Below are 18,811 nucleotides of genomic sequence, written 5' to 3' on the forward strand. Positions count from 1 at the left end.
CAGCATTGGGTTCCCAGCTGTGCAATGTTAGAGGAGGCACTTGAAAACACAAGTTTCAGGACTATAGTACTTAAAACGTTGAGGCTTCAATAGAATATCACTCACACCAAGGAGCAAAATATTTTCAATGTTACTGAGAAAAGACAGACATCAAATTCCAGACCAAGATCAAGTAGATGTAACTGGCAAACATTTCTGAATGTTTCTATGATTAACTGCACACACTTATAACAAGAAAAACAACAGTTCTCCAAAGAACTAGAAAGTAACTCATCAGCAAAATAGGAAAACTGAACCAATAGCACTTTTGACAAATCCCATAAATTCTCAATCTAAAAAAGAGAAAGGAGACTGAGGAAAAAAAAAAAAAAAAAAGAACCAGAACCTTAAGAATCCATGGCACGACAAGAAATGATGTAAAACAAGAAATTTTGTTGGTAGAGCTACCTTGAAGTCACGACTAAAATTAAAAGGAGCGAAAGAACAGCCATCTTGGAACTCTACTAAACAGAACAGGCAGTGAGGAGTGAAGTGCTGGTGAACACATTAGACTTCGCTCTTCTCCAAGAACGTTCTAAAACTGCTGGTCATGTGAAAGAGAGTAAGACATGTCTGCTGTTTGCACTGCATGAAGAGTGAGTATTGCTGACAACTTTAAGTGCAGCTGCATTCAGAGCAGAGATGAGTGCCTCATTTCTGTTAAGAGTCTCCTTTAAAAAATGTGCTCCGTCAGCAGGCATGGCGGCACAAGTCTATAACGGCAACAGTTTTAAGGGAGAGGCAATGGAATCAAGGAGTTCAAGATTATCCCCAACTGTACAGCAAAAAGCCTGCATGGACTACATGGGAACCTGTCTCAAAAATCAAAACAAAACAAAACTTCCCACATAGCTTCACATTATTTTCCAAAAGCACAAAAAATTTATTTAAGAAAACTTTCAAGAACTTTCTTTTATTCTTTTTTACAAAATAAGTGATCACCATTCCTCAAAAAGTATCAAGATTATGGAAGACATAGGACTATTCTTGGTCAGAGGAGCAGGTTATAACCAACTGCAGCATGGGTCACATAGCAAGCACTTCCAGGCCAGGGAAGGGTAACAGTAAGAAATCTCACCATTGTTAATTCCACATGGCAATTAAATATGTTAACATCAAACCCAATGATCCATGCCCACTGCAGGAAAACCGCTGTCACCGGTTTTTACCTTGTTCCTCCATCATTTTACTTATTACAAAGAATTTACACTCATGCTGTCCTGCAGCAGTCATCACCTGATGCCAAGTCCTGGAGGTTTTCCTTCAAAGCATTTTATACAGAAAGTTGATACAGAACCAGGAGAGATTACTGTCTGAGAAGAAATACAAAGTTTGGGGTGAGTCTATCCAGAACTGTGCCTCAGAAAACAGCACACAGCTATTCAGAATAATGTAAACTAGTCTCTAAAACACACCACTCCTAACAGCAAAGATGTAATCTGGACTTAGTTTCAAAAGAAATAGAAACAGTTAGCTCATACTTCCACAATCATGATATGAAGAGAAATACTCAGTCATACTTACCACACACTCAATGATATGGAGAGAAATACTCAGTTGTGGGTAGTCTCTTCAGATAAGAGGAAACTACAAAAAATTCCAGAGAAGTGCACGGTTCCAAACAACCAAACAACCAAAAGAAAGCTCTGAGGATAAAGTAGAAATAGTAAACGTCTTTTTCCCTCAAAAACAACATAGTCTAGTACATAATGGGGAAAGCGTAGTCTTGTGAACCTTGGAGCAACACCTGACGTCTGGACGAGAGAGGACCTGACGTCAAGTCTGGACGAGAGAGGAGGGGAAGTGGAATAGGAAAAGCATTTGCAGGAAATACAGCTGGAATCCCCCAAATGGAATAACAGATACAAACACTCAGATTTTCAGTTTCTCACAAAGCTGGGTGAACAGAGGCTCCCAGAAGACAAGCAAGTGCTCAGTTCCCCTGCTCTTAATGGGGCCTTAACCAAATATTTCAAGATGAGCTCATCTTGGGTTTAGGGTCGACCTTCTTAAGAGAACAAAGACGACAGCACAGATACAGAGGCACAGAGAAGGCTGTGTGGAGCAGACGCAGAAACAGTGAATTTATACAAAAGGGGCTGTGACCTATAGCCACAGAAGCCAGAAAAGAGGTCTAGGGCACATTACCCCCAAGAGCTTCTAAAAACAACCATTCTTGCTAACACCAAGTCAGATGTCCAAATTCTGGCGAGAGTACATTTATTTGAGGCATTATCTTAACAGGTTAGATACTGAATATCTTTGCATATATAGATTTTTCCATATTTTGTATTATTTTCTTTGATAAATGCCAAAATCACAAGTTAGTAATTAAAGGGTCAATTCAGTGGAAATTTAAGAAACATTGGTAGAATTCTAAGTTTTGGTTGTAGAAGAATGGACGGATACTCTTACAGATATCAATATAAGATGTAGCTTTGAAAACTATGTGAAGGCTGGAATATGATCAAAGACAGGAATATCCAAGTTAGTTTCAACTTTAATTGAAAGGCCAAAACTCTTATGCAGGAAAAGATATAATTTTATGATGTTTTTGTGTGGTGGTGACTAAAGTGGTTTTCTATAGTCTAAAACTGAACTCTTAGCAGCTGGAAGTGGCTGGAAAAAGGGTTCTGGGCTGGCAAAAGCGCTAGATGTTTACGGAAGGAATTCTAGAAGCAACAGCGCTGTACAAGCAGTGCAGCCTCTTAACAGAATACAAACTACCCAGACCCAGCTGTTGGCTAAATTCAACGTTCAGAGGGACCCTAGAGAGCATGATGCAAAAGTACATGGAAGATAATGAATGTTGGCTAAGACAGGTGACTCTCAAAATCTGTACAGCTCAAGTGACAGAAACCTAAGTGAAGGTTTACTATCTTCAAGTATGAGTGAGTCTGAGGGTAGCAAATTAACTTGAAATTTCAGGTGTAAATCCTGAACATCAGGAGAGGTAAAAGAGAGTGGCCCCCCATATGTTGGCATACATAGTCCAAAGTACTGGCTTATAACTGTTATCACACAGCACAAAGGGACTATGGGGAAAAGATGGAGATCCTGAATGAAAGACTGGATAGGATGTAGCTCATGATGTCAGCATGAGGAAGACAGTTTATACATTAGTCCAAAAGGCCTAGCAGGTTACTAGACCAAAAAGCAAAGACTCATCTACAAAAGATAACCCATAGTTCATTTTGCAAATTTAATGACATTCAGGAACAACTCAGCTATTAAAAAGAATGAATTTATGAAATTCCTAGGCAAATGGATGGACCTGGAGGCCATCATCCTGAGTGAGGTAACCCAATCACAAAGGTACTCACACAATATGTACTCACTGATAAGTGGATATTAGCCCAGAAACTTAGGATACCCAAGAGATAAGATACAATTTGCTAAACGCATGAAACTTAAGAACTAAGACCAAAGTGTGGACACTTTGCCCCTTCTTAGAATTGGGAAAACACCCATGGAAGGAGTTACAGAGACAAAGTTTGGAGCTGAGACAAAAGGATGGACTATCTAGAGACTGCCATTCCCAGGGATCCATCCCATAATCAGCCTCCAAACGCTGACACCATTGCATACACTAGCAAGATTTTGCTGAAAGGACCCAGATAGAGCTGTCTCTTGTGAGACTATGCCGGGGCCTAGCAAACACAGAAGTGGATGCTCACAGTCAGCTATTGGATGGATCACAGGGCCCCCAATGGAGGAGCTAGAGAAATTACCCAAGGAGCTAAAGGGATCTGCAATCCTATAGGTGGAACAACAATATGAACTAACCAGTACCCCCGGAGCTCGTGTCTCTAGCTGCATATGAATCAAAAAATGGCCTAGTTGGCCATCAGTGGAAAGAGAGGCCCATTGGTTGTGCAAACTTCATATGCCTCAGTACAGGGGAACGCCAGGGCCAAGAAGTGGGAGTGGGTGGGGGAGCCTGTGGGGGACTTTTGGGATAGCATTGGAAATGTAAACGAAATAAATACCCAATTAAAAAAAGATTTATCTTTAAAAAATAAAAATAAAGTCTTCGAGACTTTAATAGCTAAGGATTTCTTAGATGAGATCAAAACGGCACATTTGTGTAACATCAATGTAAATGTGACTGCATTCAGTATCCAAAGAAGACACTCTGTAATAAGCAAAGTACAATTAGAAACAGTGAGCAGTGGGCACTTCACAATGGACCACTGAAACACTGGTGTGTGGCCAGCACTCTAAGAGATGGCCCCACAGCCACACTTATATCAGCATACTACCTGGACTTAGTGGGTTATACTTAAAAAGAAACAAAAAAGAAAAGAGGACATGAGATTGGTAGGGTATGTGGGGGTCCAGAGCAGTTAGAACGGGAAATGGGAAGGGTATGACCACATGTTGTGAACACTATGAAACTCTCACAGAGTACATTTTAAAGAACACAATTAGTTAGGGGACAGTGAACTATAGATTAGAGGCACAGTGGCATGCCCTTGAGAGAACGGACATCGTGAGAAAGTAAGCTCAGCAGCAGTAGAGCTCACACTGGTTCAGGGATATAACACTGAAACAGAATCAGGATGTGTGCACTTACCACTCTACAGCAATTCCACTCTAATTTGTTTTCCCAAGGGAAGTGGGAGCTGTCTGTATAAACTCTTACATATGTTTATAAATCTCATTCATAATAGTGCCAAACTTTGAACAACACAAATGTCCATCATGCAAACCAAGTAACAATTTCTGGCATATAGCCATACAATGGACTAGTACTCAGCAGCAAAAAAGAACGAAGTGTCAACTTGCAGGACCTGGATGAACCTGAGTATTATACTGGGTAGGAGTGAAGCCAAAGCTGTAGAATTCCATTTATACAAAACTAGGCACCTTCAGCACCACAAAAGATCCAACTGTGTAGAGCCAGGGAGGAATGACGAGCTGCTGCAAAGAGGCATAAGCACATTTTTCATAATAGTGGAAGCAGCTGGTGCACAGCTGTTGACCTGGAAAGGAGGAATCACATGTACAACTAAAATCAACACATTTTTCTAAATGAAAATTATTTCCCAACAGTCTTGATTAAAACATTTAAAAGATGCTGTGAGTTTAATATTATTTTCCAGAAGGAGTTCTTGTTTTCTCAAATATTCCAATAAAAAAAAACTTGGTTTATACTTAAAAAAATGATAGTACTATATATAGTTGTTTTTCTAATATCTATTTTTGACAGTTAAGTATTTTTAAATTACATTTATGCATTTCATTTGTGTCTGTGTGTGGATATGTGTGTGTGTATGGGCGTGTGTGTGTTTGTGGAGGGCAGAGGACCGGAGCTGGCTCTCCTTCCACTATGTGGGTCCTGAGGGTTAAATTTAGGCCGTCGCTCTTGGTGGCAAATGACTTTACACATTGAGCCACCTCATCATTCCTAAATTTTTTTGTTGCTGTGACCAAAATCAGGAAATAGAACTTTCTATACCCTAAATTATGCCAAGATTTAAAACATAATCACAATTAGCAAAGTAATTTATTGTATTACTAATATTATATTTAACACATATAGCCTTAAATGAGTATTTATATGATACTTTATTTTAAAATAAAACCTAAATTCCCTTTTAGCTCAAAACAATCTGAAGTTTCAGATGGCTCAGACTGCTTGTGCAAAGGTAAGGGTAGAAACAAAGCTATTCATCATTATCTTATTAAAACAAACTACTGTCCATAGGACCATGGGTCATACCACACACTAAACCCATTATAGACATCAGCCTTCAAACACCATGCAACTAACTAATATGGTTTAAAATAAAGACCAGTCAGGAGTGGTAGGACCTGCCTATAATGCAAGCACCCAGGATGTAACAACAGAGGCATCAGGAGTTCGAGGAGCCAATCTGCATAGTGAATTCAAGGCTAGCTTGGGCTACATGAGACCCTGTCTTAAAATTAAAAAAGGTGAACAACAATAACAAAATATTTCCAAAACACAAATGTGCCAGGTTCTTCTGACATAATATACACAATGCCTATATCAATGTATACTACATGCCAGTCCATAAATATCAATTTCCTTCCCTTATTTTTCCCAGTGTTGCCTTAATAGGACACTGTACTGGCTGGTTTGTGTCAACTTGACACTGCTGGAGCTATCACAGAGAAAGGAGCTTCAGTTGGGGAAATACCTCCATGAGATCCAGCTGTGGGGCATTTTCTCAATTAGTGATCAAGGGGGAAAGGCCCCTTGTGGGTGGGACCATCTCTGGGCTGGTAGTCTTGGGTTCTAAAAGAGAGCAGGCTGAGCAAGCCAGGGGAAGCAAGCCAGTAAGGAACATCCCTCCATGGCCTCTGCATCAGCTTCTGCTTCCTGACTTGCTTGAGTTCCAGTCCTGACTTCCTTTGGTGATGAACAGCAGTGTGGAAGTGTGAGCTGAATAAACCCGTTCCTCCCCAACTTGCTTCTTGGTCATGATGTTTGTGCAGAAATAGAAACCCTGACTAAGACAGACACATATCCCCTAGTGTCAAAGTAGGTGGTTTTAAGCTGTTTTGAATTTGAAGAATCTTTTTACATTCTTAGTGTAAAAAGTGTTTTCTTTCTCTTGCGGCAAGATGGTAAAGGCACCTACAGCCATAGTTGATGACCTGAATTCAATCCCTGGAATTCATATGATGGGAGAAGAAGGCGGAGGTTCTCTCACATATACAGTCATACACACATACAGTCATACACACATACAGCCATTCACACATACAGTCATACACACTTACAGTCATACACATAGAAACCCCACCCTCAAGCAACCTACCAACCCTTCAACCAGAGCTGCTATATGAGAATTTAGGCAACTCAAGAAAGCACTGAATGTCAAAAAGGGTAACAGTGGAATTATTCAACATAATGTTGGTACTATAAGTAATGTCATTGGGTCAAATAACCCATAGCACTGCTAATTTTCCTGCCACAAAGAAATGCAATCCACATTAAAATAAAAACCGTTTTCCCTCAAATATTTGATCTTCAAATAATTCCAAATAGCAAACTCTTAATGTTGAGTTGAAGTATCTTCTAATAAATGACTCTTCTTAGGGAGGATACATGGTGACAGCCATTTTGCTCCTGCACCATAGTCACTTACTTCAGGTGGAGCATCTTTGCCTTTAGAGGTCTAAAACTGTGCCTTTATGATTTTCTTAAATATTTTTATTATTTAAATGCATTTTATACAACAAACATATTAATAATATTGAATATATTGAGAATCAAATAGTACATAAAAATTGTTCAACTTTTATATTCATATCCATTCATACCCTAAAAGTATCATTACTGAACATTTAATACTATCCATAACTGAGGATCCTATATCTAAAGTTGAGTACCAAATTGTTTCAAAACGTACAAAATATTCTTTAGAAGTTAAGCATAGTAAAAGAGCATAAAATTTTAAAAATGAATCATTAAGAAATATATCCAAAAACCCTTATGTGATACCACCTGACATAGTTAGAGAGTATTTAAAAGGCATTCTATATCTGTGTACATTGTCTAAAAATAAATTTACTTAAAAAGATTATCAGTGTCTCTAAGAAAAAATTATTTTATCAGTAAGTATGTTTTTAAATTTTCAAAATAGCAAAAACTCTTTGAAGTTAAATTTTAAGAAAATACTAATTTCAAGCACAGTGAGGAAAAGTATAAATAATATTTCCATGATGTTTGTAGAACATGGTTTTAATATTTTCAACTGATAATATTCAACAAACAGAATACTTATTTTAAGATATATGTCATTGTTATGTCTCCCTTTTCATTTCTGATTTTATTAATTTGGATACTATCTCTGTGCCCTCTAGTTAGTCTGGCTAAGGGTCTATCTGTCTTGTTGCTTTTCTCAAAGAACCAGCTCCTGGTTTTGTTGATTCTTTGTATAGTTCTTTGTGTTTCTATTTGGTTAATTTCAGCCCTGAGTTTGATTATTTACTGCTATCTACTCCTCTTGGGTGTATTTGCTTCTTTTTGTTCTACAGCTTTCAGGTATGCTTTCAAGCTGTTAGTGTAAGCTCTCTTTTCAGTTTCGTTTTGGAGACACTTAGAGCTATGAGTTTTCCTCTTACCACTGCTTTCATTGTGTCCCATAAGTTTTGCTATGATGTGTCTTCATTTTCATTAAATTCTAAAAAGCCTTTTTTTTTCTTCCTTGACCAAGTTATCATTGAGTAGAGCGTTGTTCAACTTCCATATGTATGTGTGCTTTCTGTTGTTTTTGCTGGTATTTAAGACCAGCCTTAGTCTGTGGTGATATGATAGGGTTCATGGGATTGTTTCAATCTTCATGTATCTGTGAAGGCCTATTTTGTGACTGATTAGATGGTCAATTTTGGAGAAGGCACCATGAGGTGCTGAGAAGAAGATATATTCTTTTGCTTTAGGATGAAATGTTCCATAAATATCTGTTAGGTTTCACTGTGATCTGTCCATTGCTGAGAGTGGGGTGTTGAAGTCTCCCAATATTATTGTGTGGGGTATGATGTGTGCTTTGAGCTTTAGTAGAGTTTCTTTTATGAATGTGGGTACCCTTGCTTTTGGAGCATGGATGTTCAGAATTGAGAGTTCATGGTAGACTTTCCTCTTGACCAGTATTTGGTGTCCTTTCTTACCTCTTTTTTGATAACTTTTGGTTGAAAGATGATTTTACTCAATATTAGAATGGCTACTCTAGCTTGTTTCTTGGGACCATTTGCTTGAAAAAATTGTTTTCTAACATTTTACTCTGACATAGTGTCTGTCCTTGTCACTGAAGTGTGTTTCCTGTATGCAGCAAAATGCTGGGTCCTGTTTATGTATCCAGTCTGTTAGCCTATGTCTTTTTTGGAGAATTGAGTCCACTGATGTTAAGAGATATTATGGAAACATGATTGCTATTTCCTGTTATTTTTGTTGTTAGAGGTAGAATTATGTTTGTACAGCTATCTTGTTTTGGGTTTGTTGAAAAATTACTTTCTTGCTTTTTCTAGGGTGTAGTTTCCCTCCTTTTGTTGGTGTTTTCCATCTATTATCCTTTGTAGGGCTGGATTTATGGATATTGTGCAAATTTGGTTTTATCATGCAATATCTTGGTTTCTCTCTATATGGTAATTCAAAGTTTCACTGGGTATAGTAGCCTGTTATTTGTGTTCTCTTAGGGTCTGAATGACATCTGCCCAGGATCTAGCTTTCATAGTCTCTGGTGAGAACTCTGGTGTAATTCTGATAGGTCTGCCTTTATATGTTACTTGACCTTTTCCCCTTACTGCTTTTAATATTCTTTCTTTGTTTAGTGCATTTGGTGTTTTGACTGTTATGTGACTGGAAGAATTTGTTTTCTGGTCCAGTCTATTTGGAGTTCTGGAGGCTTCTTGTATGTTCATGGGCATCTCTTTCTTTAGGTTAGGGAAGTTTTCTTCTATAATTTTGTTGAAGATATTTACTGGTCCTTTAAGTTGGGAATCTTCACTCTCTTCTATACCTCTTATCCTTAGGTTTCTCCTTCTTATTGTGTTCTGGATTTCCTGGATGGTTTGGGTTAGGAGCTTTTTGCATTTTGTATTTTCTTTGACTGTTCTGTCAATGTTCTCTATGGCATCATATGCACCTGAGATTCTCTCTTCTGTCTCTTGTATTCTGTTGGTGAAGCTTGCATCTATGACTCCTGATCTCTTTCCTGGGTTTCCTAAACTCCAGGGTTGTCTCCTTTTGTGATTTCTTTATTTTTTTTCTATTTCCATTTTTAGATCTTGAATGGTTTTGTTCATTTCCTTCACCTGTTTGGTTGTGTTTTTCTGTAATTCTTTAAGGGATTTTTGTGTTTCCTCTTTAAGGGCTTCTACCTATTTACCCGTGCTCTCCTATATTTCTTTAAGGGAGTTATTTATGCCCGTCTTAAAGTCCTCTATCACCATCATGAGAAGTGATTTTAGATCCGAATTTTGCTTTTCTGGTGTAATGGTGTATCCAGGACTTGCTATGGTAGGAGAGTTGGGTTCTGATGATGCCCAGTAACCTTGGTTTCTGTTGCTTCTGTTCTTATGCTTGCTTCCAGTCATCTGATTTTCTTTAGTGCTACCTGTCCTCGATACATCTGACTGGAACCTGTCCTTCCTGTGATCCTGGTTGTGTCAGAACTCCTCAGAGTTCAGCTGTCTCTGTGATCCTGGGTGTGTCATAGCTCCTGGAAATCAAGCTGCCTCTGGGACACTGAGATCCTAGTGTGAACAAGCTCCTGTGATCATGTGGTCCTGGGTGTGTTAGAGCGCCTGGGAGTGGAGCTTCCTCTGGGTGTTGTGGGACTGGCTATGGAGTTTGTGCCCCATGTCTTTATGTTTTTATGTGGGGAATTGTAGTATATTATACTTTACTCTCAAAGTTTATACAAATGATACCATCTAATGAACATACTGCAGCTCTTTAGAATAAGGTCAGTTTTGAAAAATTTGGTGCCAAACTACAGTCTGCCTTGCTTGTTTCTTACCTGTGTAATTGCTACCCATCAAAGTAAGAAGTTAAATACATCTAAGAAAGATAACTTGCTAATGTTATTCATTTTTATTTCAAATTGAACACCAAGATTTCTTCAAAGACAAGGATTTTCTCTACAGTCTTTTTTTTTTCTTGTTTTTTTTTTTGTTTTGTTTTGTTTTGTTTTTGAGACAGGGTTTCTCTGTATAGCTCTGGCTATCCTGGAACTCACTTTGTAGACCAGGCTGGCCTCGAACTGAACTCAGAAATCTGCCTGCCTCTGCCTCCCAAGTGCTGGGATTAAAGGCGAGGGCCACCACACCCAGCCGGTTATGGTGGCACATGCCGGTAGGATTTGCTGAAGGAGGCACAGGCAGGAGGACCATGAGTTCTACAGTCTTTTTATGTTTCAGTAAAATAAGGTTATTTGAAATTCTGTAATAGAGGTGATATGTAATTCATTTTTGAAAAAATAGTTGTATGTTTGCAAACTTCTGGGGGTTTAGCCAGCATAGAGTCTAACAATATCTGGCACAGTAAGTCAAATTGCATACATTGAGTTGCCCATTCAAACAATATACCTAAACATTTGGGTCATTATAGGAAGACCAAATACATACCTAATTTTCTGAGTCTTTGGGAAGAATCTGAGGTTAAGCACAAGAGGTGCTTTGAGGGAGTAACTGGAAATCACAGACGCATACACTAACCCCAGACCAAGACCACTTACCACTTTCTTACCACTCTAGATTGTGACTTACATCATAGCTTAGATAAGAATCTGAACTCAGATGGAATACAGGAAATATTATATTTCAAAGAGAATGTGGAGGAGATGAATGGCTTCTTTCTCCATATTCTATTTGCAAAAAAAAAATTTGTACTTTTATTGGCCATTTAAAAGTTACATATCCTATTCTTAAAAAACACCACCACCACCACCAAGAAAATACTTCACTGTAAACATCCACTCTGAAGATATTAAAAAGTGGATTATTAAGTATCCTGTGTGGAGAATAGGAGAGAAGATCCTGAGGCAGCCTAGCCTCTCCTTCCTACCTGTGCCCCATTACAATGCATTCTGTATTAGTATCACATGTAGACCGACAACAAAGCCTGTACCACCAAAATGAACCCGAAGCAACTAACATCAAGAGAAGACAGATGAATTGTAGTTACATGAGTTTCTCTGAAAAAAAACAAAAACAAAAACAAACCAGTTTCCTGTTTAAGTACACAGTCTCCTTTAGCTAGAAATGGCATCACTATGTAAAACTCACATTTTTTAAAACAAACTAATATAGTTTAACTGAAAACCAATTAAGTGCTTCCCTATGTCACTCATGTAAGGAACAAACAATATATTTCATTCTAAAGGGCTCATAAATGATACCACCCAGTGAACGGTGATCACATTAACAGAGAAGATGAAAGTGAAATTAATTATATCTAGGAAAGTTATTTGCTAAAGTGATTTCATTTTCATTTCAAATTGAATTTTCCTCATGACTCCTTTGAAGAAGCAACCAATCATTCTTACTACTTACTGGTAACATTAGTACAAAGATGCATAGTAAGGGTAAGTTCTTTAAGAAGAAGGCAATGTGTAAGACAAAATAATCTACTTCAGCTCAAACACCCAGGGTTCCAACTATCTTTGCCACAGTTTCCTAATAAACTGAATAACTTTGAAAGTCTGTGTGGTTTTGTAACTAAAGACTAGCAAAGGTTACAACAGGAAATTCTGGAACACTATGACTTAACTACAGCTTTGACTTTTTTTTTTCAAATATGCAGGGGTTATAAATGCAGACTTGTTATATTAGACAATGCGGTTCACAAACTATTGACATAAATATTTTTCTAAAAATGTCAAACTAGTAAGAATTTCCAGGTTTTAAAAGATAATTAAAATGCACTCAAGAGAACTTAATAGAAAAAATATTCATTTATGAAAGAGTTTGAAAGACATTGTTTCTAAAAGAAACAGTACACACCTGTGATCCAGTTCCAGAGGATCTGATGCCTTTGGCCTCCAAGAGCATCTGCACAAACACGCGCACGCACACACACTCACACACACATACATATGCTCTCTCTCTCACACACATACACATATACACACATTCACTCTCACACAATACACATATACATACACACATACACTCTCACACACATACAGACATACATACACACACATACACTCTCACACACATACACTCATACACATATACATACACACATACACTCTCACACACATACAGACATACATACACACACATACACTCTCACACACATACACTCATACACATATACATACACACATACACTCACACACATACAGATATACATACACACACATACACTCTCACACACATACACTCATACACATATACATACACACATACACTCTCACACACATACACATATACATACACACACATACACTCTCACACACATACACATATACATACACACACATACACTCTCACACACATACACATATACATACACACACATACACTCTCACACACATACACATATACATACACACACATACACTCTCACACACATACACATATACATACACACATACACTCTCACACACATACACATATACATACACACACATACACTCTTTGTAAAAACCTTCAATGGGAATTCCTGAGAATGAAAGGATGATTAGGAGTGGGTGTCAGTCACACTCTGATTTATGAAATCAGTTTTGTTAAGAGAACTCACTGTGTAATAATTTTATTTTGTAGGTTTATACAGAAGAAAGTGAACTTAATACCTACATGTGCCTGAGCAAATTACCTTTTTGTCATTTGTAAATTTCAATTAAAGGCTGGGAAATGAAACTAAAATGAAGTTACAGCAACTTCTTTTTCCACAGACTCATCTGACTTAACCTGGCACTACAAGAGAGCGCAGTAGCTTAGTTAGGCTTAAATCATACCACAGTGGGCAATGGAAGGCCTAAGCAGAGCCTACACATTCAGTAGGAATGACAACTGTTCAATGTGGAATGAGATGAAAAGCTACTGACCTACAAAGAAAATGAATTTATTGTTTTCAAATTCCAGAAATAAAAGTAACAGAAGAGCATATAATTTCTAACAAGCTGGTCTTCCACTTTCTAGCTACAGTCTAATTAAATCATGTAAGAAACAAACAAAAAAAAAATCCGTATATTTTCCTACCTGAGAAAATTACCAAGAAAGAAATACACTTTAAAACTCTTATCACAAGAACCATCTAGGGTGACATGATGATGTGTGCACTCATCGCAGACCAGAGGCCACTCTCCAGAGACTGCCTTGCGGCTGCAGGCTGTGGTCCACGTGCAGCACCCGCTCACTCCAGTGACACAGCACAGCAATGTGTAACCACCACTGTCACAGATCTGGAGATGTTTACCTTGTCCATGAGGAAGAGAATATTACCACAGAGCAAGCTTTTGAGATAGGTGTAAGCAGCGAGCCCAGCAATAGGGGTAGTAGACTCTAATTCGGTTAAAGTGAAGATAGGATAAGATTATAGCTGCTGTCATGGCCGAGGACTAATGCATAAGGAACTCAGAAACTTCAAAACTCAGCCAAAAGCCAGAGTGCAACATGTACTGCGTGCACAGAGCCGAGCCATCACTCGCAGACATTTATAAATGAGCAGTGGGTCACTTTTCATCACAGTTTATTTTAATTTATACTATGCAGATTATTGGTAGAACTAAATATTAGTCTAGTGCTTTCACTATATGAATCAAAGTCTTTTGTTTAAACAGTGATTTATTGTAATTCTTAAGGTAAATAACAAATTCTGAAATTATAACTTGAAATTAATCATTTAAATTTCCGATGACAGAGTCAATAATTAGTACAGCTTCTTCAGCATCGTATTAATTAAATCAATTGTGTGATTAGAAACACTAGCGACTACCTGGCAATAGAATTGAAAGAATCAGAAGGGATCTGTGAAGTAGAAAAACCAAACCAAACATGCAAAATACTCCCAACACATCATCTTCTTTCTCATTGTATAACTGATGCCATGAAACATTTATAATACATGATATCTTCTACATAATACAGATCTAGAACATTTCTACAAGAAATTACAGAGTTTGGTCTTAAGAAGGAAGACTAAGATGGAAGGTGAAGCAGTGAAATGTGGGGAGCCAGAGTGTCCTGTGCACACGCAAGCTGCAGTCTCATCCCGTCGGTTGACAGTTATGCTTCAGTACTTGGCTTTCAAGGCAACTAGGAGTCGGCACACATAAACTTCCCTTCCCACAATTAACAATTCCTTTAAAATCTCTCCTGTTGGTTTCATGGGGTATTTCCCCCCAAAGGGAACAAGAATAAGTGGGAAAGAAGCTCCATTCCCAAGTCTACACTCATGACAGCTGTGTGCTGCTCTGAGATCATCATGAGACAGCTGCTGTATCAGTGGCGGTAGATGCTTCTCCACCCTGGCCCAGCACACGATCCAGTACAACAGATACTCATTATACCTCCAACATCCACAAAGTGTTCCACTACTGCTCAGTGCCATGTTTAATGCCCCCTAAGGTAACAGACTTCAAGGGTGCTGGACCTTATAAATGTACCTGTGTCATTACTAACTGCAGGATGGGAAATTCAAAACTGCTATAAAATCAAATCAACAGCAGAAAGACTCAACCGTGACTGTAAAAAGGGGAAGTGATGTAAACACTAACACCAAATGTCTCCTGGGAGAATCTTGGTTGTGCAAAACAAAATGAGAAGATGGATGTGCCAATCAAGACCAACTGAAAGACAGGACCCAGGAGGAAGGCAAGGATGGAGACATGAGGGAGAAGGGAGGGGAAGAAAGGAAGGTAGACAGGATTGGAAAGGAAGAGGGAGGGGAAGAAAGAGAGGGAGAGGGAGGGAGAAAGAGAGAGACAGAGAGTACAGATGTGAATATCAATATGGCAGAAAGCCAGGCAGCAACAGAGTTCCTGGACAGTAGTGACAGAAAATAAGACATGTGCTATGAATCTCTTTTTTTCTGTCTTTTGTGTTTCTAAATAACTTACAATGTTAATGGCATGGAGGCCACATTAGCAGGCAAGAATGAGCCTTCTGGTGGACAGAAATGAAGGATTTGGGGCTAATGAGTTTTATTTTCTCTTTTTGTTTTTTTCTTTAAAATCATACCTGAAAGCCTTGAATCCTTGCTAAATATTCCAGTTGTTTTGAAGGCTGTACTGAAGAACAAGGGGAAGTAGGAGAACTTCCTTTTAAACCTATGGCTTCAGCAGTAGGAGATGTTCCATTCATAAGGAGTTCCCTGGCAACTGTGGCTGAACTAGTTGATGAGGGAGACACACTGAAGAAAGAGCTTGAAGGTTGGTTCATATCTTTGGGAGATAAGTAGCTTAGAGTTGTGCCAGAGGTCACTCTGTGGCGGCTAGCTTCCATCTCTTGATAAACATCAGGAGAAAGATGAAGAATTCCTTTTGGAGCTATGAATAAAATAAAGGTACACTGTTAATAACTTAAAATAATTAATACAGAGGTATATTATAGCATTATGGAGTCACTGGCTTCCTTTGTTGTAGTGAGAAGGAAACAAGAAACTGTCCACCAAGCCTTTTCCTGATGCCTGCGGAGGCATACACTCAGAGTCTGACACTAGTGTAAAAGTCCCATGTAGAGGAGGCTGGGAATGCACAACATCTTCACTCCCAAATCCAATATTTTTGTAACTCACATAATAGAAGCAACATCCCCAAATATGCATCAGCTGAGGCACAGAAGACAAAAGAAAGGCAGCATCAGTCCGAATACCATCTTCAGAGACACAGACCCTAATATCCAGTGACCTACTTGTGCTTTCCTCCCCAAGGGCCATACATACCATAGCCAACTCTGGACACTGAAGTTTTTGTTTATTTTTTTTTAAAGACTGTACTTCTATTTTTTTCTCCAACTTAATATTTTTATTGATTATTTGGGAATTTCACACAATGCACACTGATGACATTCACCTCCTATTCCTTCTAGGTCCACTCACCCACCCACCCACCCACCCTTTGCCCTCATTAAAAAAGGGGGGGAAGAAGAAAGAAAAGAAGATCACAATAAGTACAATTTGTGAGGGTCATACACTCCCTGGAGCATGGTCTAACTCCCAGTGGCCATTTCCTTAAAGATAACTGAGTTTTTCCGAACCCCAACCCCCACCAGAAGCCATCAACTGTGAAGGGCTACATTTCAGCATCTTTATTATAATTTTTAAGTACTCTTTTCAAAGGCTTCCTGTCTAGACTGTTTCTTTCTTTTGGAGTGTGTGTGTGTGTGTGTGGGGGGGGGGGGTGGCGGGGAATCACAGAAGCCTTCATTCTCAATTATGAGTGAATCTGAAGTCATTGATATAACTGCAAAAGAAGCGTCCTTGCCCATAACAGCCAATGGCAGCAGGATCACTAATCTACATAGTCCCGGTGACAGCACAAATCACAGATACCAACATGCCTCTGACAACAGCACAGACCATGGATATCCACATGGTCTCCTGCCAAGTCCTGTATGGCCATGGAGAAGGAAGAGCATGCCCCAGTTCCTGCCCCTGGAGCGGAGCTACCAGGGCATGGGCCTTCAGGACTGTTAACAGTTGCTAGGTGTGAAGCCTGCTTATATAATAATGTGTATAATTTACTTTATGCTCCTCCTTCAGGAGATGTTCTCCCTACCAAGGTTAATGACTCCATGATAATTAGAAGCAGCATGAGTCTGGGAAGCTAAAGACCTTGGCAAAATGGTAAACACTGTGACCTTCATGTGCAGCCCTTGGCTTTTGTTACTATGAGGCAGCTCTCCAAGAGGAAGGCAATAGAGCAATAAGGATGCCCTCATTCCTCGAAGCAACATCTCAGTGTGAATGCTTGGACAGAGTCGTGGTCTCCCGCTGCACAGTAAAGTTGCAGCTGAGTTTTGTCTGTGAATAAAGACGATTCCTTTCTAGAGTCCACCTAGAAGGGCAGACACAGACATGTAAATTTATATAATTGGGTGTCAGTTTCTGAGTGGTTTTCAACTTCAACATTGGTAACTATAAAGATCACTCAAAATTCAGGTTTTTTTGTTGTAAAATTAAGTTGCTTTTCAGTAATATAATGACCTAAAATATCATCAAATAACAAATTAAGATATAAATATTTAAGGAACTTTAACTTGTCATTTAGGTTTTCCCAGAAAACTATTTTATTTCTACTAGGATAAACTAAATAAACTTCTTCCAAAACAAAGTTCAGCCATTTTAAATAGTCATTGTCACTGAACAGCATCCAGCTTTTCATCACTGTTTTGGATAAGCTTTTTTTCATGTAACTACCCTAGGTCTGTTCCTTCACTAAACTCAGCTTTGCTTGTGGAGTTCCACTAAGCATCTCATTGCCTTGCTGGAGCTTGTGATACTCCCTTACATTCACAGTAGTGTGAAATGGCCCTGAGCCCGCTCTCCCACTGACTGCTCCCCCATGGGGCTTCCAGAGTGTGACCGAGGTACACAGCTATGCTGTTGGTACTGAATAGGTCAGCTCAGGACCTTTGGAAAATTATACCAGGCACCTCCCCTGGAAGAGAGAAGTTATAGAGCATGTAGGTACCCCCCCCTTCCTGGAAGAAAGAGGTCATGAAGCATGTAGACACCCCTCCCCTCCAAAAGGGAGGGGGGACCAACCACTGGCCACCCTCAGAGACCAATCAGTTTAACAGTTACACTGTTCTGCCAATCATATTGTGCCTAGCTGCTGATGCTCTATTCTGCCCCTGGAAACTGTATAAAAACTCGCTGACCAGGAAACCCGGTTGCCACCTTTCCTTCGGGTGCAGAATGACCCCAGTATGCTGGGACAATAAATTCCGCTTGCTTTTGCATCGATCCCTGGCTCCATATGGTTCACTCCGAGGATCCCCAGTAGCTAAGGCTCATCAGAGTCTTGCAGTACAACACTGGCACATGCTAAAATTTCACTAGCATGACTTAACTCTCACAATTACTATGAGGCAGGGCTTATCATCTTCCTATATTAAAGATATGAAAACTGAAGTTAGGCAAACTCGTTCAAGATTACCTGCTGGGGTGGCTTGAATAGGAATGTCTCGCCCTCCCACCCATTTTTGAATGTTTCATTCCCAGTTTGAGAAGGGTTAAAGGTGTGGCCTTGTTAGAAGAGATTTGAGCTCATGCCAATCCCAATTAGGTTTCTTTCGTTGCCTTATGCTTGCAAATCAGATGTGAGCTCTCAGCTACTGCTCCAGA

The 18,811-nt window shown here is 39.1% G+C and overlaps 1 protein-coding gene across 14 annotated transcripts in view; it reads right to left on the reverse strand.

Annotated features, from left to right (window-relative positions):
• The window catches only part of Stau2 (staufen double-stranded RNA binding protein 2), a 291,530-nt gene that overhangs the window by 101,199 nt on the left and 171,520 nt on the right, over nt 1-18,811 (reverse strand). For 10 of the 14 annotated variants that reach the window (XM_006495532.4, XM_006495528.4, XM_011238390.3 and 7 more), the window contains one exon: nt 15,703-16,010. In XM_006495532.4, coding sequence (XP_006495595.1) covers nt 15,703-16,010 — 308 coding nt within the window. Of the gene's footprint in view, nt 1-936; nt 5,025-14,195; nt 16,011-18,811 lie in introns of those variants that run through there. The other 4 variants (NM_001347045.1, NM_001347044.1, XM_011238388.3 and 1 more) reach the window with 3 other exon arrangements.

The sequence above is a fragment of the Mus musculus genome, chromosome 1 (genome assembly GCF_000001635.26).
Source record: "Mus musculus strain C57BL/6J chromosome 1, GRCm38.p6 C57BL/6J".
NCBI classification, from domain to species: domain Eukaryota; kingdom Metazoa; phylum Chordata; class Mammalia; order Rodentia; family Muridae; genus Mus; species Mus musculus.